The 14,959-nt window shown below is 40.9% G+C and overlaps 2 protein-coding genes across 17 annotated transcripts in view; one reads left to right on the top strand and one right to left on the bottom strand.

Annotated features, from left to right (window-relative positions):
• GTF3C1 (general transcription factor IIIC subunit 1) overlaps positions 1-1,244 on the bottom strand; it is a 38,119-nt gene extending 36,875 nt beyond the window's left edge. For both annotated transcript variants that reach the window (XM_004945344.5, XM_040647462.2), the window contains exons 1-3: positions 994-1,244; positions 701-910; positions 157-333 (exon numbers count right to left, since the gene is read on the bottom strand). In XM_004945344.5, the coding sequence (XP_004945401.4) occupies positions 157-333; positions 701-910; positions 994-1,214 (608 nt within the window). In that variant the 5' untranslated portion in view covers positions 1,215-1,244. The remainder of the gene's footprint in view (positions 1-156; positions 334-700; positions 911-993) is intronic.
• The window catches only part of KATNIP (katanin interacting protein), a 66,097-nt gene that overhangs the window by 11,178 nt on the left and 39,960 nt on the right, over positions 1-14,959 (top strand). For 6 of the 15 annotated variants that reach the window (XR_005839741.2, XM_040647471.2, XM_040647476.2 and 3 more), the window contains exons 1-7: positions 1,277-1,498; positions 2,361-2,436; positions 3,439-3,608; positions 7,662-7,744; positions 8,174-8,308; positions 11,271-11,532; positions 14,022-14,171. Coding sequence is in view for 14 of the 15 variants with exons in the window: in XM_040647471.2 (XP_040503405.1) it covers positions 2,375-2,436; positions 3,439-3,608; positions 7,662-7,744; positions 8,174-8,308; positions 11,271-11,532; positions 14,022-14,171 (862 nt within the window). In the remaining variant the exon portion in view is untranslated. Of the gene's footprint in view, positions 1-1,276; positions 1,674-1,762; positions 1,986-2,360; positions 2,437-3,438; positions 3,609-7,661; positions 7,745-8,173; positions 8,309-11,270; positions 11,533-14,021; positions 14,172-14,959 lie in introns of those variants that run through there. The other 9 variants (XM_040647467.1, XM_040647465.1, XM_040647466.1 and 6 more) reach the window with 7 other exon arrangements.

Raw genomic sequence — 14,959 nt, 5'->3', positions numbered from 1 at the left:
AAAGAGGCCCCAGGAACCAAACAATCCCTCCTGTTTATAAGGGTGAGGTGCTACCAGTACAGATATGGGCTTAATCAACACACAGGAATATAGAATTTTCTAAGCAGTCAGTAGCAATTCACTCAATTAAATTTATAGAGCAAAATATAAGATTACTTGAAAGCCCCACTGTGAAGATCTCTCTGGAGCTCTCCTTGCCACCTGGCACGCCCCAGGCGCTCCAAGATGCAGTAGGAGAAGTCGGGGAGCTTTAAGTCGGGATCGCCCTCCCAGCCTATCAGGGCTCTGTAGCGTTGGTCCTGGGAAGCCACGATGACCAGCTTCTCTCCCCATCTAACAGAAGGGAAAGAAACAAATGATTATTACAGAATCATAGAGGTTGGAAAGGACCTCTGGTTGTTATCAAGTCCAACTCCCTGCTAAAGCAGGTTCCCTACAGTAGGCTGCACAGGAAACAGACCAGGTAGGGTTGAGTATCTCCAGAGAAGGAGATTCCCCCACCTTTCTGGGCAGTGCCAGTGCTCTATCACCCTCGCAGTAAAGAATTTCTTCCTCATATCCATATGGAACTTAAATCCATAAAAAACTGAGAGATCGGACTGTCATTCTTCATAGAATTTTTCAAAAACGGAGTTAAATGACCACAGTTTAACAATTAAGTTAAATATTCTTTAATGCCAGGTGTTGGGATTTCACTCACTTTTCAACAGCTTCTGTGTAGGTACAGCAGGGCTGCAAGTCCTTCCTCCTTATCTGATCGGTGATGTCCACTCTCTCTTTAAAGTACTGGCAGGAACCCTGCAGGCCATCTTTATCATCCAAAATCATGTGGACAGGGTAGATGTCATCCAACGGCAGGGGATCCCTCTTGGTTTCCAGTATCCCCGTTTCGAGGTCGATCTCCTCATACCTGCAATGAGAGCAGCCAGCACGTCACCGGGCAGCTCCGGGGGGCTGCGGGAAGGGGAGCGGGGCGAGGCGGGGTCCTCTCACCGGTCGTGCAGGCGGAGCGGCGGCCGCGCCCGCGGCAGCAGGTAGAAGCGGAGGTCGGGCTGGGCGCTGAGCGCGGCCCACAACAGCTGTCTCGTGGCGGGCTCCAGCGGCAGAGGGAAGGGCGGTGTGCGGGCGGCGAGGCGCTGCCACAGCGCTCCCAGAGTGATGCCATCCAAACCCTCCAGGGACACCTCGTCCAGCAGCGCCCACAGCGCCTCCATGCTTCCCACCGCTCGCTTCCGGCACCGGGCAGCAGCGCACCGGAAGTGATGTCACCATCTGCGACGGTAACCAAGGCAACGCAGAAACAGGACGGTGGCAGCGCGGCCTGGCCTGGAGTTGCCCGGCTGCGCGGGCTCTGGGCGTGGCGGGGCTCTGCCCCCTGGCTTTGCGGGGTCCGAACTGAGAACGTGGGCGGCTGGGCCGGGGCTCGGGCCCTGTTCCGCCGCCTAGCTCCGGCATTGCGCTGCTTCGGTGGAGGCGCGGGAGCGGTGTTGTAACAGAGGTACGGTGCGATTGGTAAGAGCCAAAGTACGAAGTTTCAATTTTTTGATAAGGAAGTAAACGCTTTAGCAACAAGTTTAAACTTCTCAGTATACCAGCGCACTCTACCACAACTTGTAGCAGCAACTCTGGAATATTCAGTAGGAAATGTTCACACTTCCCGAAAGGCAAGCAAGGTAAAATCTTCAATTTATACATTTTTAAACATATACAGGCTCTAAAGTGAGTAAGTCTTAGATTTAACTGACCCCGTGAATGGTACCAGTACAGGAATGGCGTCGGGGAGCTGTTAGGTCCCAGCTTGAAGTGGTGATTGAGCACCTGGTGAAGGGGTGTGGCTGCCCACTGAGCACAGGCAGATGGTTTGCACCTGGACTTCCCCCCCACGGGGCTTATATAAGTGCCAGCCACTAAAGAGACTGCTTTTTTTGGACCTTGATTTCTTTCTGAGGAGTGCTGTGTAGCCAGAGAGCCCCTTCACCAGTGGGGTAAGTTCAACTCTTCTTTCTGTATATGTCTGTTGGCCTACCTGCAAACACTTTGCCTCCTGTTGCTCAGAACCTGTCAGAAGCAGTTTTGCTTCTTTGTAAGCAAGGCAAATGGCATGGCCCTTTCAAATGAATGTCAGTTCCTGGATTGAAAACTCACTGTAGCGTCTGCCTTCTAGTTCTGGTATTTTGAGAAAAGCAAGCAATGTGTTCTCTGTTCATCAGGAAACTTGTTACACAATTTCTTTTATACTCTGTTGAAAGAGGAGCTTCTTTCAGCTTAGAGCATTCATGGCTATGGAGGGTGCTGAACCAGTAATATTCTATAATGAATAATTTAAAATCTTCACTATGACAATTCTATATTCTTTTCAGCTTATATTAAGGACATGGTGACTAACTTTGATGAAAAACATGATGAATATTTAATAGCACTTCAGCAGAGAAACCGGTAAGCATTGCTCCCATTCTCACTGAGTATGTGATAAATGTATGGTAGCTCTTAAGACATGGCCTGAACCACTGATTGAGCACCTGGGAGCACAGGTGAAGGCAATTCAGCTGTATGACCAGAAGGGGTGGAGCCTGGCTGCACCTGTGTTGAACTTCACTTAAGGGCTGACCCCCAGTGGGGAAGGATCTCTGGTTGGAGATCTCTCCCTTGTGGAGTTTTCCCTGCTACTCTTGCTCTTCAGAGGCAGGTGAGCACTTCTCCTTTGTAACACCATTCCCTTCACTCTGGTCCCTTTGCTGTTACACTCCTGTATTGCCCTTCCCCTGCATTCATTTTTCTGATTGTAACATATGATATCAAGTATCAACAATGGTGAATGTTAGTCCAAAAACTTGGTTGCAATGTGAAATTCGGTTTGCTGTGTTGCAGCACCTGATTTGGTGTGACTTGTTTGAAATAGTTGAGGTAACCTTGAGGCCTCAGAAGGAGCCTTTGTTCAGGTGCCAGGATTGTGTGTTGTGGTATCTGTGGTGTCTGATACGTACTGGGAGGGAGGGGCAAACAGTACCTAAGCAGGTGAGAACTAGAACTTGTGATTCAAACTCCTGCCTTAGTTTATTTTGTTGCTGTTTTGAGAGGAGCTCAACTATTTTAAGATTTCTAAATTTCTAACCAAAACTCTCAGAAGTTCTCAAGAAGAAAGTTTGAGCATATAGAATACCAAAAGGGGGGGAGGGGAGTGAAATAATAAGCAATCTAGTGGAAGTCTTAGAAGGGAAACACTTAATTGAGCTTACGTCACAGGGTGTCAGTACTCATACAGGCATTGTAGAACACGAGTGGATCCGACAAGTTATAACCTGAATTGTTACTTGAGCTATGAAATGTGTGTTTTTCTTTTTAATTCTTACACTGTCTTTGCATTTATTGCTAATTTCATCTGTATTTGTACTGCAGACGGATGAGTTGTTATTATGAGTTGTTATCTTTCTCCTTTAGGCTACTGAGGTATTTGAAAAGAAAGGATCCCGCACAAATCAAACTAGAGCAGCTAGAGCAAGGGTTTTCTCTGTATATGAATGGAGCGAATTCAGAGCTGAGAAAGTACTGCAAAAAAATCCACTCATTTGGCCACTTGAAAAATGAGACGCAGACCACAACGACAAATGGTGAGTTACACAGAGACAGCAGTCTAGAGCTATTTAGAATATTTACGCATCAGAGCTGTAATTTGATCATTGAAATTACTTCCCAGGCTGTGTGGTAGAGTACTTATTAAGCTGGTTGTGTGTTACAAAACAGTCTCTGCAACTCCCTATCAGTTGTTCGGTTGATCTCTATTTAATTCCAATGCTTAGTTTCCTCACCTTCCTGCTTTTAACTAGAAAATTAGAAATTGCCATTGTAATGCCTTTGATACGTCGCACTGTTCTCAGACTGTAAGAGCTGATGGGTTCCCATGTTGTCCAGTAAATGGCATTTGATTAAATAGACTATAGTCAAATTACAGACTTAAATTTTGTTTAAACTACTGTAGTCTTCTATAAAAGTCAGGTAATCTTTATTTAAATATTTGAAGTAAGGAAGAAATGTCATCTACCATTGATTAGTTGGCTTTACTTGAAATGTGTACTTTAGTTCCAGTTAAAGTCTTTCTGTCAAAGAGCAGTGTAGTAGTAGGAGTGATTTTGCCTGTGTGAAATTATAGAGGGTGAGCTTAGTGGCTTTCTAATCCAGTTAGTTTAATGAAAATAAATGATTTCAGTAAATTCCAGTGTAAAGCAGTTTATCCTCATATTAATACAGCCTATCTGATAAAGTATATCTTTTAAATTTGTTGCTATGTAAACAGTGTCTAATTAAGCTTTTTTGCTTAAAAATGAAGACGAAAATAATGTGAGAATTTATGATTGAAAGCTTACTAATCTCAGCAATACTGGAAGCTAACATTTCATTCAGTATCCATACTCCAATCTCTTTCTTGGGGTTTTTTATTTTTCCCACTCCCCCTTTTGCACTGGGTACTATTTGCTTTCAGGTTTACATGAGTTCAGATTTAGCTGTCTGTTATATGATTTCCTGCAAGTCGCACAGTGCGGAGATGGGGAATGAGCTCATCATGTGTGTCCTGCCTTAGTTGTGTGTAATGGTGCAAATATTCCATGTTGTTGAATATAGGAAAAAGAAGGAAATTGAGTGCTTCTGCCCAAATTAGGGAGATATGCTTTTAGGTAGCCGAAGCCTGTATTAACAAATATCTTTGGCTTTTTGGTGCAAATATTGTGCTAGCAATTCTAACAGATCTCTGTCAGGAGAGATTTACCTCTTCTCTAAGCTTAGCTAAAGAATTTTTTGGTGTTAGCTTATTGTCCCTTGATTCAGGTCAGGTAGAATACTGATCTTGTCATTAGCACCTGAGGTGCTGTGGGTTTTTTTTAAAGGTGTCATGGCAGCCTTTGTTCCCTTCCTCAACTCTGCCAACGTAGAGAGGTAAAGCCACTGTCTCTAAAACATCTGTATTTTGCTGTTTAACAGCCATCAGGTGTTCTTACCTTAAAAAATTATAGTGACAATGAAAGACACCAACTAAATCATCATCCTGACATTTTTCTTCTTCAATTTCATTTTACCACCACAGTCCAGAACAGGTGTCTGTGGTGATCTATGTAGAATTCTTGCCTTAGGGTAGTATCCTAGCAGTTCTGTAGTCTGTTTCATTTTCAAGCATTTCTTCTCAGTGATTGAATGTTATTTTACTCACCAAAACGATTTTTGGCTAAGATACAGCATGGAATTTTTTTCCCTATCTATCTCTCATGAGAGTTATTGCATTGTTTATTACTTCTAAAGCATCCATCTCTCCAATTAGTCTTCTCTAAAAAATTAGGAATGTGTGATACCTAATAGTACAGAATGGGCCCTTTATGCTTCCTGAAACTGTCGTTATTAATCTTTGTGTTCCCTCAAAATAATTAATAGTAGTGGTTGACACACTTTTAAGCTTAGGCTTGGTAAGTGAATTGAAATGATACCAAAGCTGGTCTCGACATATGCTGTCACTGATTTGGATGTATAACCCAGGTATACTTTCACAACCAAGTATGTCCTTCCAGTGAATGTCAATATAATAAAAATGATGGGGCTTTAAGGGTAGTCTGGGATCTCCTCCTAATGTTTGAATGTTGTACAATTCAGTTGTTGGTTGCTGGAATACACGCTGTCAGCTTGTATTTTCAAATGTACTCCTGCTTGAGAATGACAGCACTGGACCTATTTTGTGTTGAAACAGGTAATGGCATTCACATGCCATCCATCTCTTGGGAAGAATGTTTTTGTACAGAATGAATGTTTGCCACAGAGGCAGGTAGCTCAGCTGCATCATCTGCTGCTTGGGAATTGAACTACTGTATTTAATGACTTAGGGAAATGCAGTCACAGGAATCCATCACAAAGTAGGAAAGTTGTCTAATTCTGAGGTGACATGAGTCTTACCACATCCCTTTTCTTACATACATTTGTATCATACCTGATTGGCCTTCTGGGCAGTTGCTGAGGAAAAGATGAATGGCTTAGGAATGAAAATTAAACATCTCTCCAGTTTAGTCCTGAAGCAGTGACTGAGTCAGACCATGCTTTTAGCATTGTACTTCTAGGGCTGGTCACCCTTGGTGCCTGAAGAGCCCTTCACCAATGCTGATGGCTGCAAGGCATTCTTGGAGTTACTTAGGAGTAGCCCAATAGAGTAATGGGAGCTGTAGTCGAAAGGGATATTTTGCTCAAGTATCAAGGTTCTTGTTTCCTTTCTAGAGTGGTCCATCAGCTTCTCCCTCTGTCCTTTGTCCGATTTCATGCCTCTGGGAATGAGAAAGATGCTTCATGCTGAGGCAATAGAACAAGTATGTTCTCTCATTCTGTAGTTTTACGATCACCCTGAATTGACATAAGCCTGCACTGTTGCCCTAAGGATGGCCCTACCCTATGGCTGCTTTCTCAAATGTGCTTCTACTAGAAATCACGGGGAACCAGAAAGCACAAGAGACTACAATTAAAAGCAGTCATTTGTCTGTATTTTTCCTCAGTTAAAATTTGCCATTAGCAAGTTTTTTGAAGCATTCACTGCATAGATGGGTGTAGGGGTTGTCCAGCCTCCCAGAGGTAATGTGACATTGAGGGCTGGGATGAGCCAACTGATCTAATTTTGAAGTAAGCCCTGCTTTGAATTGAAGTTGCACTAAGTGACCTCCAGAGGTCCCTTCCAATGTAAATCTCTCTTTGGTTCTATGACCTTGGTAGGAAGACTGCTTCTTTTATTGGTTGTACAAGTTCCTGCTGGCTTAAGATGACCATTAAATTATGGCTTGAAGAAGAAAGGTTTTGCATCAGCTATTTTTCTTCACTGAAAAGAAATGGAAGCTGTAAATCTGTCTTGGACATAGGAAATGAGATGCCTTTATTTAGGGTGGTATTGAGAGTGTTGATTATGCCCTTGCCCTGTTGGGGATGTTGATGTGACCTGCAAGATGCAGGCCTCTGTGTCTTAGTCAGAGCATCTTCTGAAAAATCCATTGCTTCATTGGGACCATTTCCAGTGTAAGGACCTCTTGTACTTGACCACACACAGAATTTTCACCTAAGTCAACGACACTCTTTATTGCCTCAGAAAATTAATCATTTTCATTAGTCTGACTTGTACACGAAGAATACTTCTCTGCACTGTATGTTAAATGCGTAGTACATTCTACTGAATCTGCCAATAACTTGTTTCCTTAGTTTGAGAGTAAATACTCTAACTTCCTTTGTAAACTCAGTATAACATCTACTGTTCACCAGGACCTTGTTAATCAAAGTCTGCCTTCAGTTTCTGAAGGTGCCTTACTCTTTACCCATACAGGAGTCAGGAAGATATGCATATCTATTCTAGAACATGCTTCAATACTTTCATATCCATGAATGTGGGGCTTTACATGCTGTTTATGTAGCTTTAAGCAATTTACTCTCTTGAACACACAGTAGTAGTAATCCCCAGAGATTCAGAACTCTTGCCACTAGTATGCAACCAGCTGATGTTTGGAGTGGGATGCCTTTCTAATTGTTATTCCTGTTCTTGTATCAGAAGCATGCCCTTTTCTCCTCATCTGAGGGAGAGAAATAATTACATGTATCTTTAAATATTGTATTTCTCTTTTCTGTCTTCTAATTCTTGCCTCTGTATTCTGGAACAGCATCCCAGCTAAAAGCAAGTGAATTGCAAGTGCACAGTACACAGACTGCACCAAGCAAAATACAACGCAAAGGATGGCTTCAGGTAAGAAACAGCTTGAAGTAATGCATCTTTGAACTATTCCTTATGACACAGACTTGTAACTCCTCTTGTTTGTTCCCCATGTGTTTGTTCTCCATTAGTATTGAGGTATTTCAGAGAGGCACCCAAGTGTGCCAGTTTCCTGAGCACACTTTAGAGCCTTCCCCATGAGGCTATTCTGCAAACACTTCTTTATATTCCTGTGCTTTAAGGGATTTAACTGTAGCTGCTTTGTTGATTGCTATGTCCCTTTTCCTATCTTTTTTTTTCTCCACTCTGGTGCCAAACATATGATGTGCTGGGTATGACCTCCTCCATGGAACAGCTGAGGAAAACATTGCTTCATCTAGATATTATGTAAAAGATGCTCATTGATTATTGTACTGCTGATAGCAAGAAAAAATAATCAAATTCTTGTGCATGTTTTAACAGAAAGCTGTGGAGATTAAAACAGGAAGAGGGACCAAACTCCGCATTAAACCTCCTCTTGAGTACTCTGAGGATTTTGAACCTTATGAAAGTATGAGTACGGAGAGAAATAGCGATGATCCTCTCCATTACTCCCAGGTGGGATTAGCATCTATTGTTCGTGCTTGTCAGTCAATTAAATGTGAATGGGGACAAGTATCTGTACTGACTAGAGCATTCAAATGCAGCATATAGCAATTCATAACGTTTTTTTCCATGTTGGAAATAAGACATGAAGGGTGAAAATGAAAAGAAAAAGTGAAGATGCTATGAAAATCTATTCTTGGTCAGCAACACTAACATGTTAAGGCCTAATTTATAGAGGCAGACTTGTCTCTATTGAACAGAACCAAGGTATGTTGATGCAGGGAGAGTCTTTCAGTTTACCTAATGTTTGTCCATGTGGACTTCACTCTTGACTGTCAGATTAGAGAAGGCTTAATTAATTTGTTTTCTTTGTAGCTTAGGTTTTGAATAATCAAGGTGAAATTGTTGTATGTCATGACTTTCACATACAGATGTGAGAGTACAGTTTTGAAATAATCAATACTTTTTTCTTCCATCAAGGGTTATTACTGTGTTGACTACGCTGTTTGGCAATTTGGCCTTCTATTTGGTTACTACTTTTTGTTATAGCACATGCAGATATCCTTTTTAGAGTGGGGGTGAAAAAACCCCACAGCTTCCTAATCTATGAATGACATCACTACTCAGTAGCATCTGTATAGCTAACATCAGATAAACTTTAAGTGTATTTTCCTAGCTTAAATTTTCAGAGGTTCATTATCAGCTTTCATTTTGATGTATCCCATGGATTATTTTTACTGGCTAAGTTGCTTGTACTAAATCAACTATCATCTTAATTAGCAAACAAGTAAATCCAATACTACTGCGGCCACCTTCTCCTTCTACTACCCCTTTGTCTTTCCTCACCGTGTGCCCTGGCCCAGCACATGCTGTCATGGAAAGATGAGCAGCTGTTTTCAGTGCAGAAATAGCTAAGCTGACTATATTTGGAATGGGAAGTAACACAGTGTTTAAGAAGTGAGAGTTAACATTATGAACTGGGACTTCAAAGCTCCCGTAACATAAGATTTGAATAGAGCAGCTCATGTTGTAAAAGCTTACGACTCTCTCGGTAGACATGCATTAAGGTTTTTCTCAGTGTTTTTAAACCTCTATCTTTAAGTTAGACATGTGCATATAGTCTTAATGCATTGGTGGAGTGCATGTGCATTCCATGTCTTTGTGTTCCAATGGAATGATAGAAAAGCAGACTGCCTCCATTATTCTGCATTTCTACATTGCCTGTATTGCTTTTGAGCTTATGATTTTATTTGCCACTCTGCAAAGCTGTAACTTGCTTTCAGTGACAGATTTTTATAATCATTTATGTGTAAGTAACAAGCTTTTACATTTAATTTTGAAACAAAACCCCACTTTTTTTTGTATCCCAGCTGGAAATATGTTTTGCTTTCCTGAAACTGAGGTTTGTTCTCTGAACTGTCTTACAATGCAGCTGCTGTGATGTTTTAAACTTAAAAGAAAGCTCATAAAATTCCCAGTCAAATAGAAATATTAGCCTTGCCTGTCATTAAGATGTGCTCAATATCAAGCTTCAGGTTGTTCATAGACCCTTTCTTGAACTTGAGTTTGCCTTCTTTGTGTAGTGTGTTTCTGTCAACATGGTTTTCCTAACAAGTCTAATCTGTAACAGGAGAGCAGCGTGCAGCTTTCATTACAGACTAAATGTACGCTGTCACAGTTCATTTGTATCTAAGGTAGCTCTGAGTATTTTTTTTACTCACGCAGTTTGCTTACTCCTCTCAAACTGGTATCAGCAAAGGTAGGAAAAATCTATTTAGGATAGACAAGATCTTTTTCTTTAACAGTCAATTGAATGGCTCTCCAGCATCTTCAATGCTGTTTGTGGCATTTGCTTGAGTGATGCTGGGCAATTTATTCGGTAGTAAAATAATAGTTGAATTTTTGCATAAAATCATGTTACAGTGGGTCAAATTAAATTTCTTTGCAAACTGGAAGCTTAGTTCATTGAACTATAAGTCTTTTCTGCTGGTTTTTTTTTTTTTGCTCTTCAAATATGGATGTCTATAGGAGTATTACCATATATTATGTACAAAAAAGTTACCACTGCAGAATCACAGAATGTGAAAGGGACCTTGGGGTCCCTCTGCTCCAACCCCTGCCCCAGCAGGGCTGCCCAGAGCAGGGTGCCCACATCTGGACAGCTCTGGAAGGTCTCCAGGGAGGAGATCCCACAGCCTCTGGGCAGCCTGTGCCAGGGCTCCCATCACCTCTGCAATAGGAAATGCTTCCTGATATCAGCAGATAAACACAAAATAAAACATAAGAGATTCTATTGCCTGGCACTGTCCTCTTTGCACCTTCCTTTAAGTATTTATAGACATTGAGGGAAAAAACCCTTGAACCTTCTCTTCTCCTAACTGAATACTCCCAACTCTCAACCTCTCCTCATGGGAGAGGTACTTGAGTCCCTTCATCTCCATGCTTGGACTCTCTCCAGTATATCCAGGTCTCTCCTGTACTGGGAGGGGCTGAGAACTAGACACAGCCTCACCAATGCTCAGTAGAGGGAAACAATCCCCTCTTGACCTGCTGGTGATATTTAGCATGATGCAGCCAAGAGTGCCATTAGCCTTAGTGGCGAAGGCATGTCGCTGAAACATTGCATTAGCTTCACAATCTGAGGAAGACATCTGAAAAATCTGGATTGCTGGTAGTCTTAAACTTTCGGCTTGATATTTCTATTTATCTGTGTAAAGCTAGAAAAATATATGCCCTTGGCCTTTCGATGACTTACCTCATGTTTGTAACTTGGCCTATAGAGTTTTCCAGCAAGGATTCTAATGAGAAAGAACATAGGAGATGTAGGATGTTTTTTCTTGAAATGTCCTCACCAGGGGAATCTGAGTATTTTTAGCTCCATCTGATCTCTTAGAGGGAAAGGCAGCCACATTGGTTTATTTTAAAATAAATGTTTGAGTTTTCCTGACAGATTTGTTTGTCTGAATTGTGTCAGAAACTGAAAAGCAGCTTGCAACTCAGTGTAGAAGAGGAAAAGATGGAAGAAGATTCTTCTAGTGAGGATTATTCCTCTGTTGAAGAGGAAGTGTTTTCAGAACCATCTCCTACTGAAGAAACAATTACAAGCTTTGGAAGCCTTCAGTTGCAGAGCAGTACATCATTGCGGAAAGAAGCTTCTGAATGTCAGGATGCTGAAAGATGCTCTAGCTTGGTTTCTGGTACCCTTACTGCATTGGAGTACAAGCAGGATCAAAGTAGTAAGCCTCTGTTGTATATTATTAAAGTTCTTTAATACATCTTTGAGAGTGTTGCTTCTAAGAGAATCACTACAAGCCTGTGCCATAATTCACGATACCAATGTCTGCAGGTATGTGCTGGAAAGGTGTCATACCAGGATAGTGTCCTTGCTTCTTTTTAATAATTGTGCATCCTAATCACCTCCTTCCTGGATAACATAAAGAGCAAACCAAGTTTATGTTGTTGTCTTTGGGTGGACTTCTGACTGGGGCAATCCTTTTACTGTATGTCCTTAAAGAAATAATTCTTCTTGAAGTATATTTGGAATTTAATAAGTTATAGGGAACAACCTTTTGTAGTCCCAGGGTCTGTGTCAGGCCTTAATATAATTAAAATCACAGGTACAACATTCAGTTTGTATACATGGGTAGGCATCATATAATTTATCTTTATGTATAAATGATATGAAAATTATTGCTGTGAGATAGCTAGAAGGTCAAATGCATTAATGGCTTAATTAGATGTTACAAATTACTAGCTAGCAAGTTCATTATACTTTGAATTAAATGCAAACTTCAGCCTTGTGAAGAATGCACTGTATATTTTGTATTTTTCCCCGTGCATCTGCTGCTCGCTGCTGTCAGAGACAAGATCTTACCATAGCTGGTTATTTGTTCTGATCCGTTAGGGATGCTGTTATACCCAAGGGAGCTGTACGCTGGGATTTGCTATGCTGTTTGCTAGAGGAAAGACAATTGAGGCTGTAGGCACATACAGCTTCTCAGTGTTGACAGCTACATCGGCTTTCAGCTGAGGCTTCAGCTTCCTGGGCTATCTTTTCCCTTAAGAATTTAGTAACAAGTTTCAACCCCTCTGATAAGCCCCAGGTATGCGGGTTTCAGGTCTGAGGTGGGTAAAAAATAACCACCATCAAACAGGTATCTATATTGCATTGTATTGAAAGTAATATGCAGGGAGACTTAACTGGTTTTGACAGATAAATGCTCACTTCTGATACAGAAGGCAGAAGCACAACAGTGCTGACTGTCTGGTAGCCAGGCTTTAGGTCCAGCTTTGATGTAATCACATAAACCACAGTGAATGACTCAATCACCCAGTCTAAACCTATGCAGCACTAGACCTAGCACTTCTGCGAATGGATTCTGGTTATTGTTTGTAGAAGTTTCTGTTTATTTTCAAGTGCTAGCAAGGCAAACAGCGGAATGGTCATATGTGGGCTGCTACTCCAAAGCCAGAGTGTTTCTGGGTTAGTAATATCTGTCTGACAAGCTTGTGCTTTGCTTCTCCATGTGCTACTTTCAAGACATAGTAGGGGTGAGCTTTACCCAGTGGTATTTCAGTTCTTCTCAGCTACCTTTTCCACTGATTAAAAATCATGATTTCCCACTCAGAAATTCATATCTTCTATTGCATCCTCATTAACTCCCATTGTTTCACTTGATGGGTCTTCATTCTTGTTATCACAAATATTTGCTTTCTACTGTAGCAGAAAAATAGCTCTTCAGCACAACTTTTAGGTTGCACTGCTAGTGTCTAACTCCTGTCTTCACTCATTTTCTTTGTAATATCTCTTCATTTCTGCTGTCTGACATCCTTTTCTCAGATTGGCTTTCCTTCTGAAACTCCTTTGGATTGTCTCAGAGAAACAGCATCAGACAAAGCTTTATTTTTTTCTGGAGTTATATCACAGTGAGGTTGGGGTTACTGCAGCTGCTTCTCTCTTCACCTGTCCTGTTAGTAATAGCCACACATCAGGTGCTTCTGCTGTCTTAAGATGATTCTGTTGTTCCAGGTAAGTGTATTATTTTTAAGGCACTGAAGTATGATCTCCTCTTTACCTACACTCAGTATTTCTCAAAATTACCTCCCCGCTCATTTCAGGTACATTCTGTTCTTTTTGTTTTTCCCTTCATCCATACTTCTTTGCTCAACTTAAAAGAAACAGTCTTTGAATCCATTGAGTAAAGGAGTATTCTTATAGAAATAAGCAATGTGTAAATTGGGAGAGGCAGAAGAATGAGTATTATGGCAGTGAGAACACGAGTGTGTAGCTTATTATCCCCTCACCCCTAGAAGTGAGAGCAGATAAGCACTCCTGTGAACTAAATGACCATTTGCATTTAGTCTATGCTTCAGGAATAACTCTGGTATGACTGTATTAATGAGTGACTTAGGGTTTCTTTCTTATTTTTGCTATTCTTTCATCAATGCTTGAAAATACCTGCCCCCATCAAGGTATATTGGTCAAATGGCCTACCTTATAGTGATGTATTTCATCACTAAGTTGCTTGAAGCTATGCATATGTACTTCTACATGAATAGAACATAGGACTGCATCAGTAAAAGGAAGGGAGGATGGAGGTTATCACTTTACCTATGCCAGCATAATTAAAGTGGCAAAACTTTAGCAGCTAAGGTCCAATAATTCTTCCTGTCTCGCTACTTCTGAAGATCTCTGAAGTTGATTTTCTGTTTCCTTATCTTACAGAATTGAAGCCAGTGCGAGTTCTCTCAGCCAAGAGAAAAGATAATGCTGAAACGTACATTCCTGTCAGACCAGTTGTGGTAAAAAATAAAATCAATCGACCGCTCTCTGCTGAGTCCTTGCAGCCACATAGGCAGGAAAGAATTTGCTATAGTAAGAAATACAAATATATGTCAATAAAGAAAGCATTCATGATTTTGTTTTCCAATCAGATTCAGGTGTAATTTCATCTGTAATTTCATCAATAATTTTTTTAGCACTTCAAGAGTTCTGACTTAAGTAGAATTGTGAGGAAAATCCAGTGTTTGCAACTGGAGTCTGTGCTGTGTCTCAGTTAACTTCCTTCTCTTTTTGCTTCTGTACCACAAGACTTTCTCCTCTTTTTGGTCCTCGTGTTTGCTCTATTTTCCTCTTCTCTGATGGATATCTATTCTCTATGGTATCAGCAGACATGTGTCTTAACATCAGCAATTCATGCTTAGTTGAAAGTTTTGAACACAATGCATTTATAGCAAGAAAGGAATAGAGTTTTCCCACAGTCAAAGTTGATTCTTTAAGATTTTTTTTTTGTCTCCTCTCATTTAAACATTTTTTTTTCCAGGCTGTGATGTTTCTGTTTTTCCTTCATGTTTGGGAAGATGGGCACAAGTTCATAAGGTCACTTATTTTTATGTTGCAAAGTAGCAATGTCTGACTCTCTTGATTTTACCAAAAGAACTGTGGAATTCCTCCAGAATAGCTGAATCCTCAAGTTGCATTGAAAAATATTGGTGCGCTGAAATGGTATATACTTGATTTCAATTAACTGTTGCAAAGCATTCCCATTAAATATCTGAACAAAGCAACTACATTTTTAAAGCATAAAAATCCTATTTCTCATTTTTCAGTTTTGCTTCTCTAGTGGTACAGTTTCAGCTGCTGTTTAGGGTAGATGCAACCTG

This window comes from Gallus gallus, chromosome 14 (genome assembly GCF_016699485.2).
Source record: "Gallus gallus isolate bGalGal1 chromosome 14, bGalGal1.mat.broiler.GRCg7b, whole genome shotgun sequence".
Lineage (NCBI taxonomy): Eukaryota > Metazoa > Chordata > Aves > Galliformes > Phasianidae > Gallus > Gallus gallus.
This window is presented reverse-complemented; position numbering and strand designations above follow the sequence as displayed.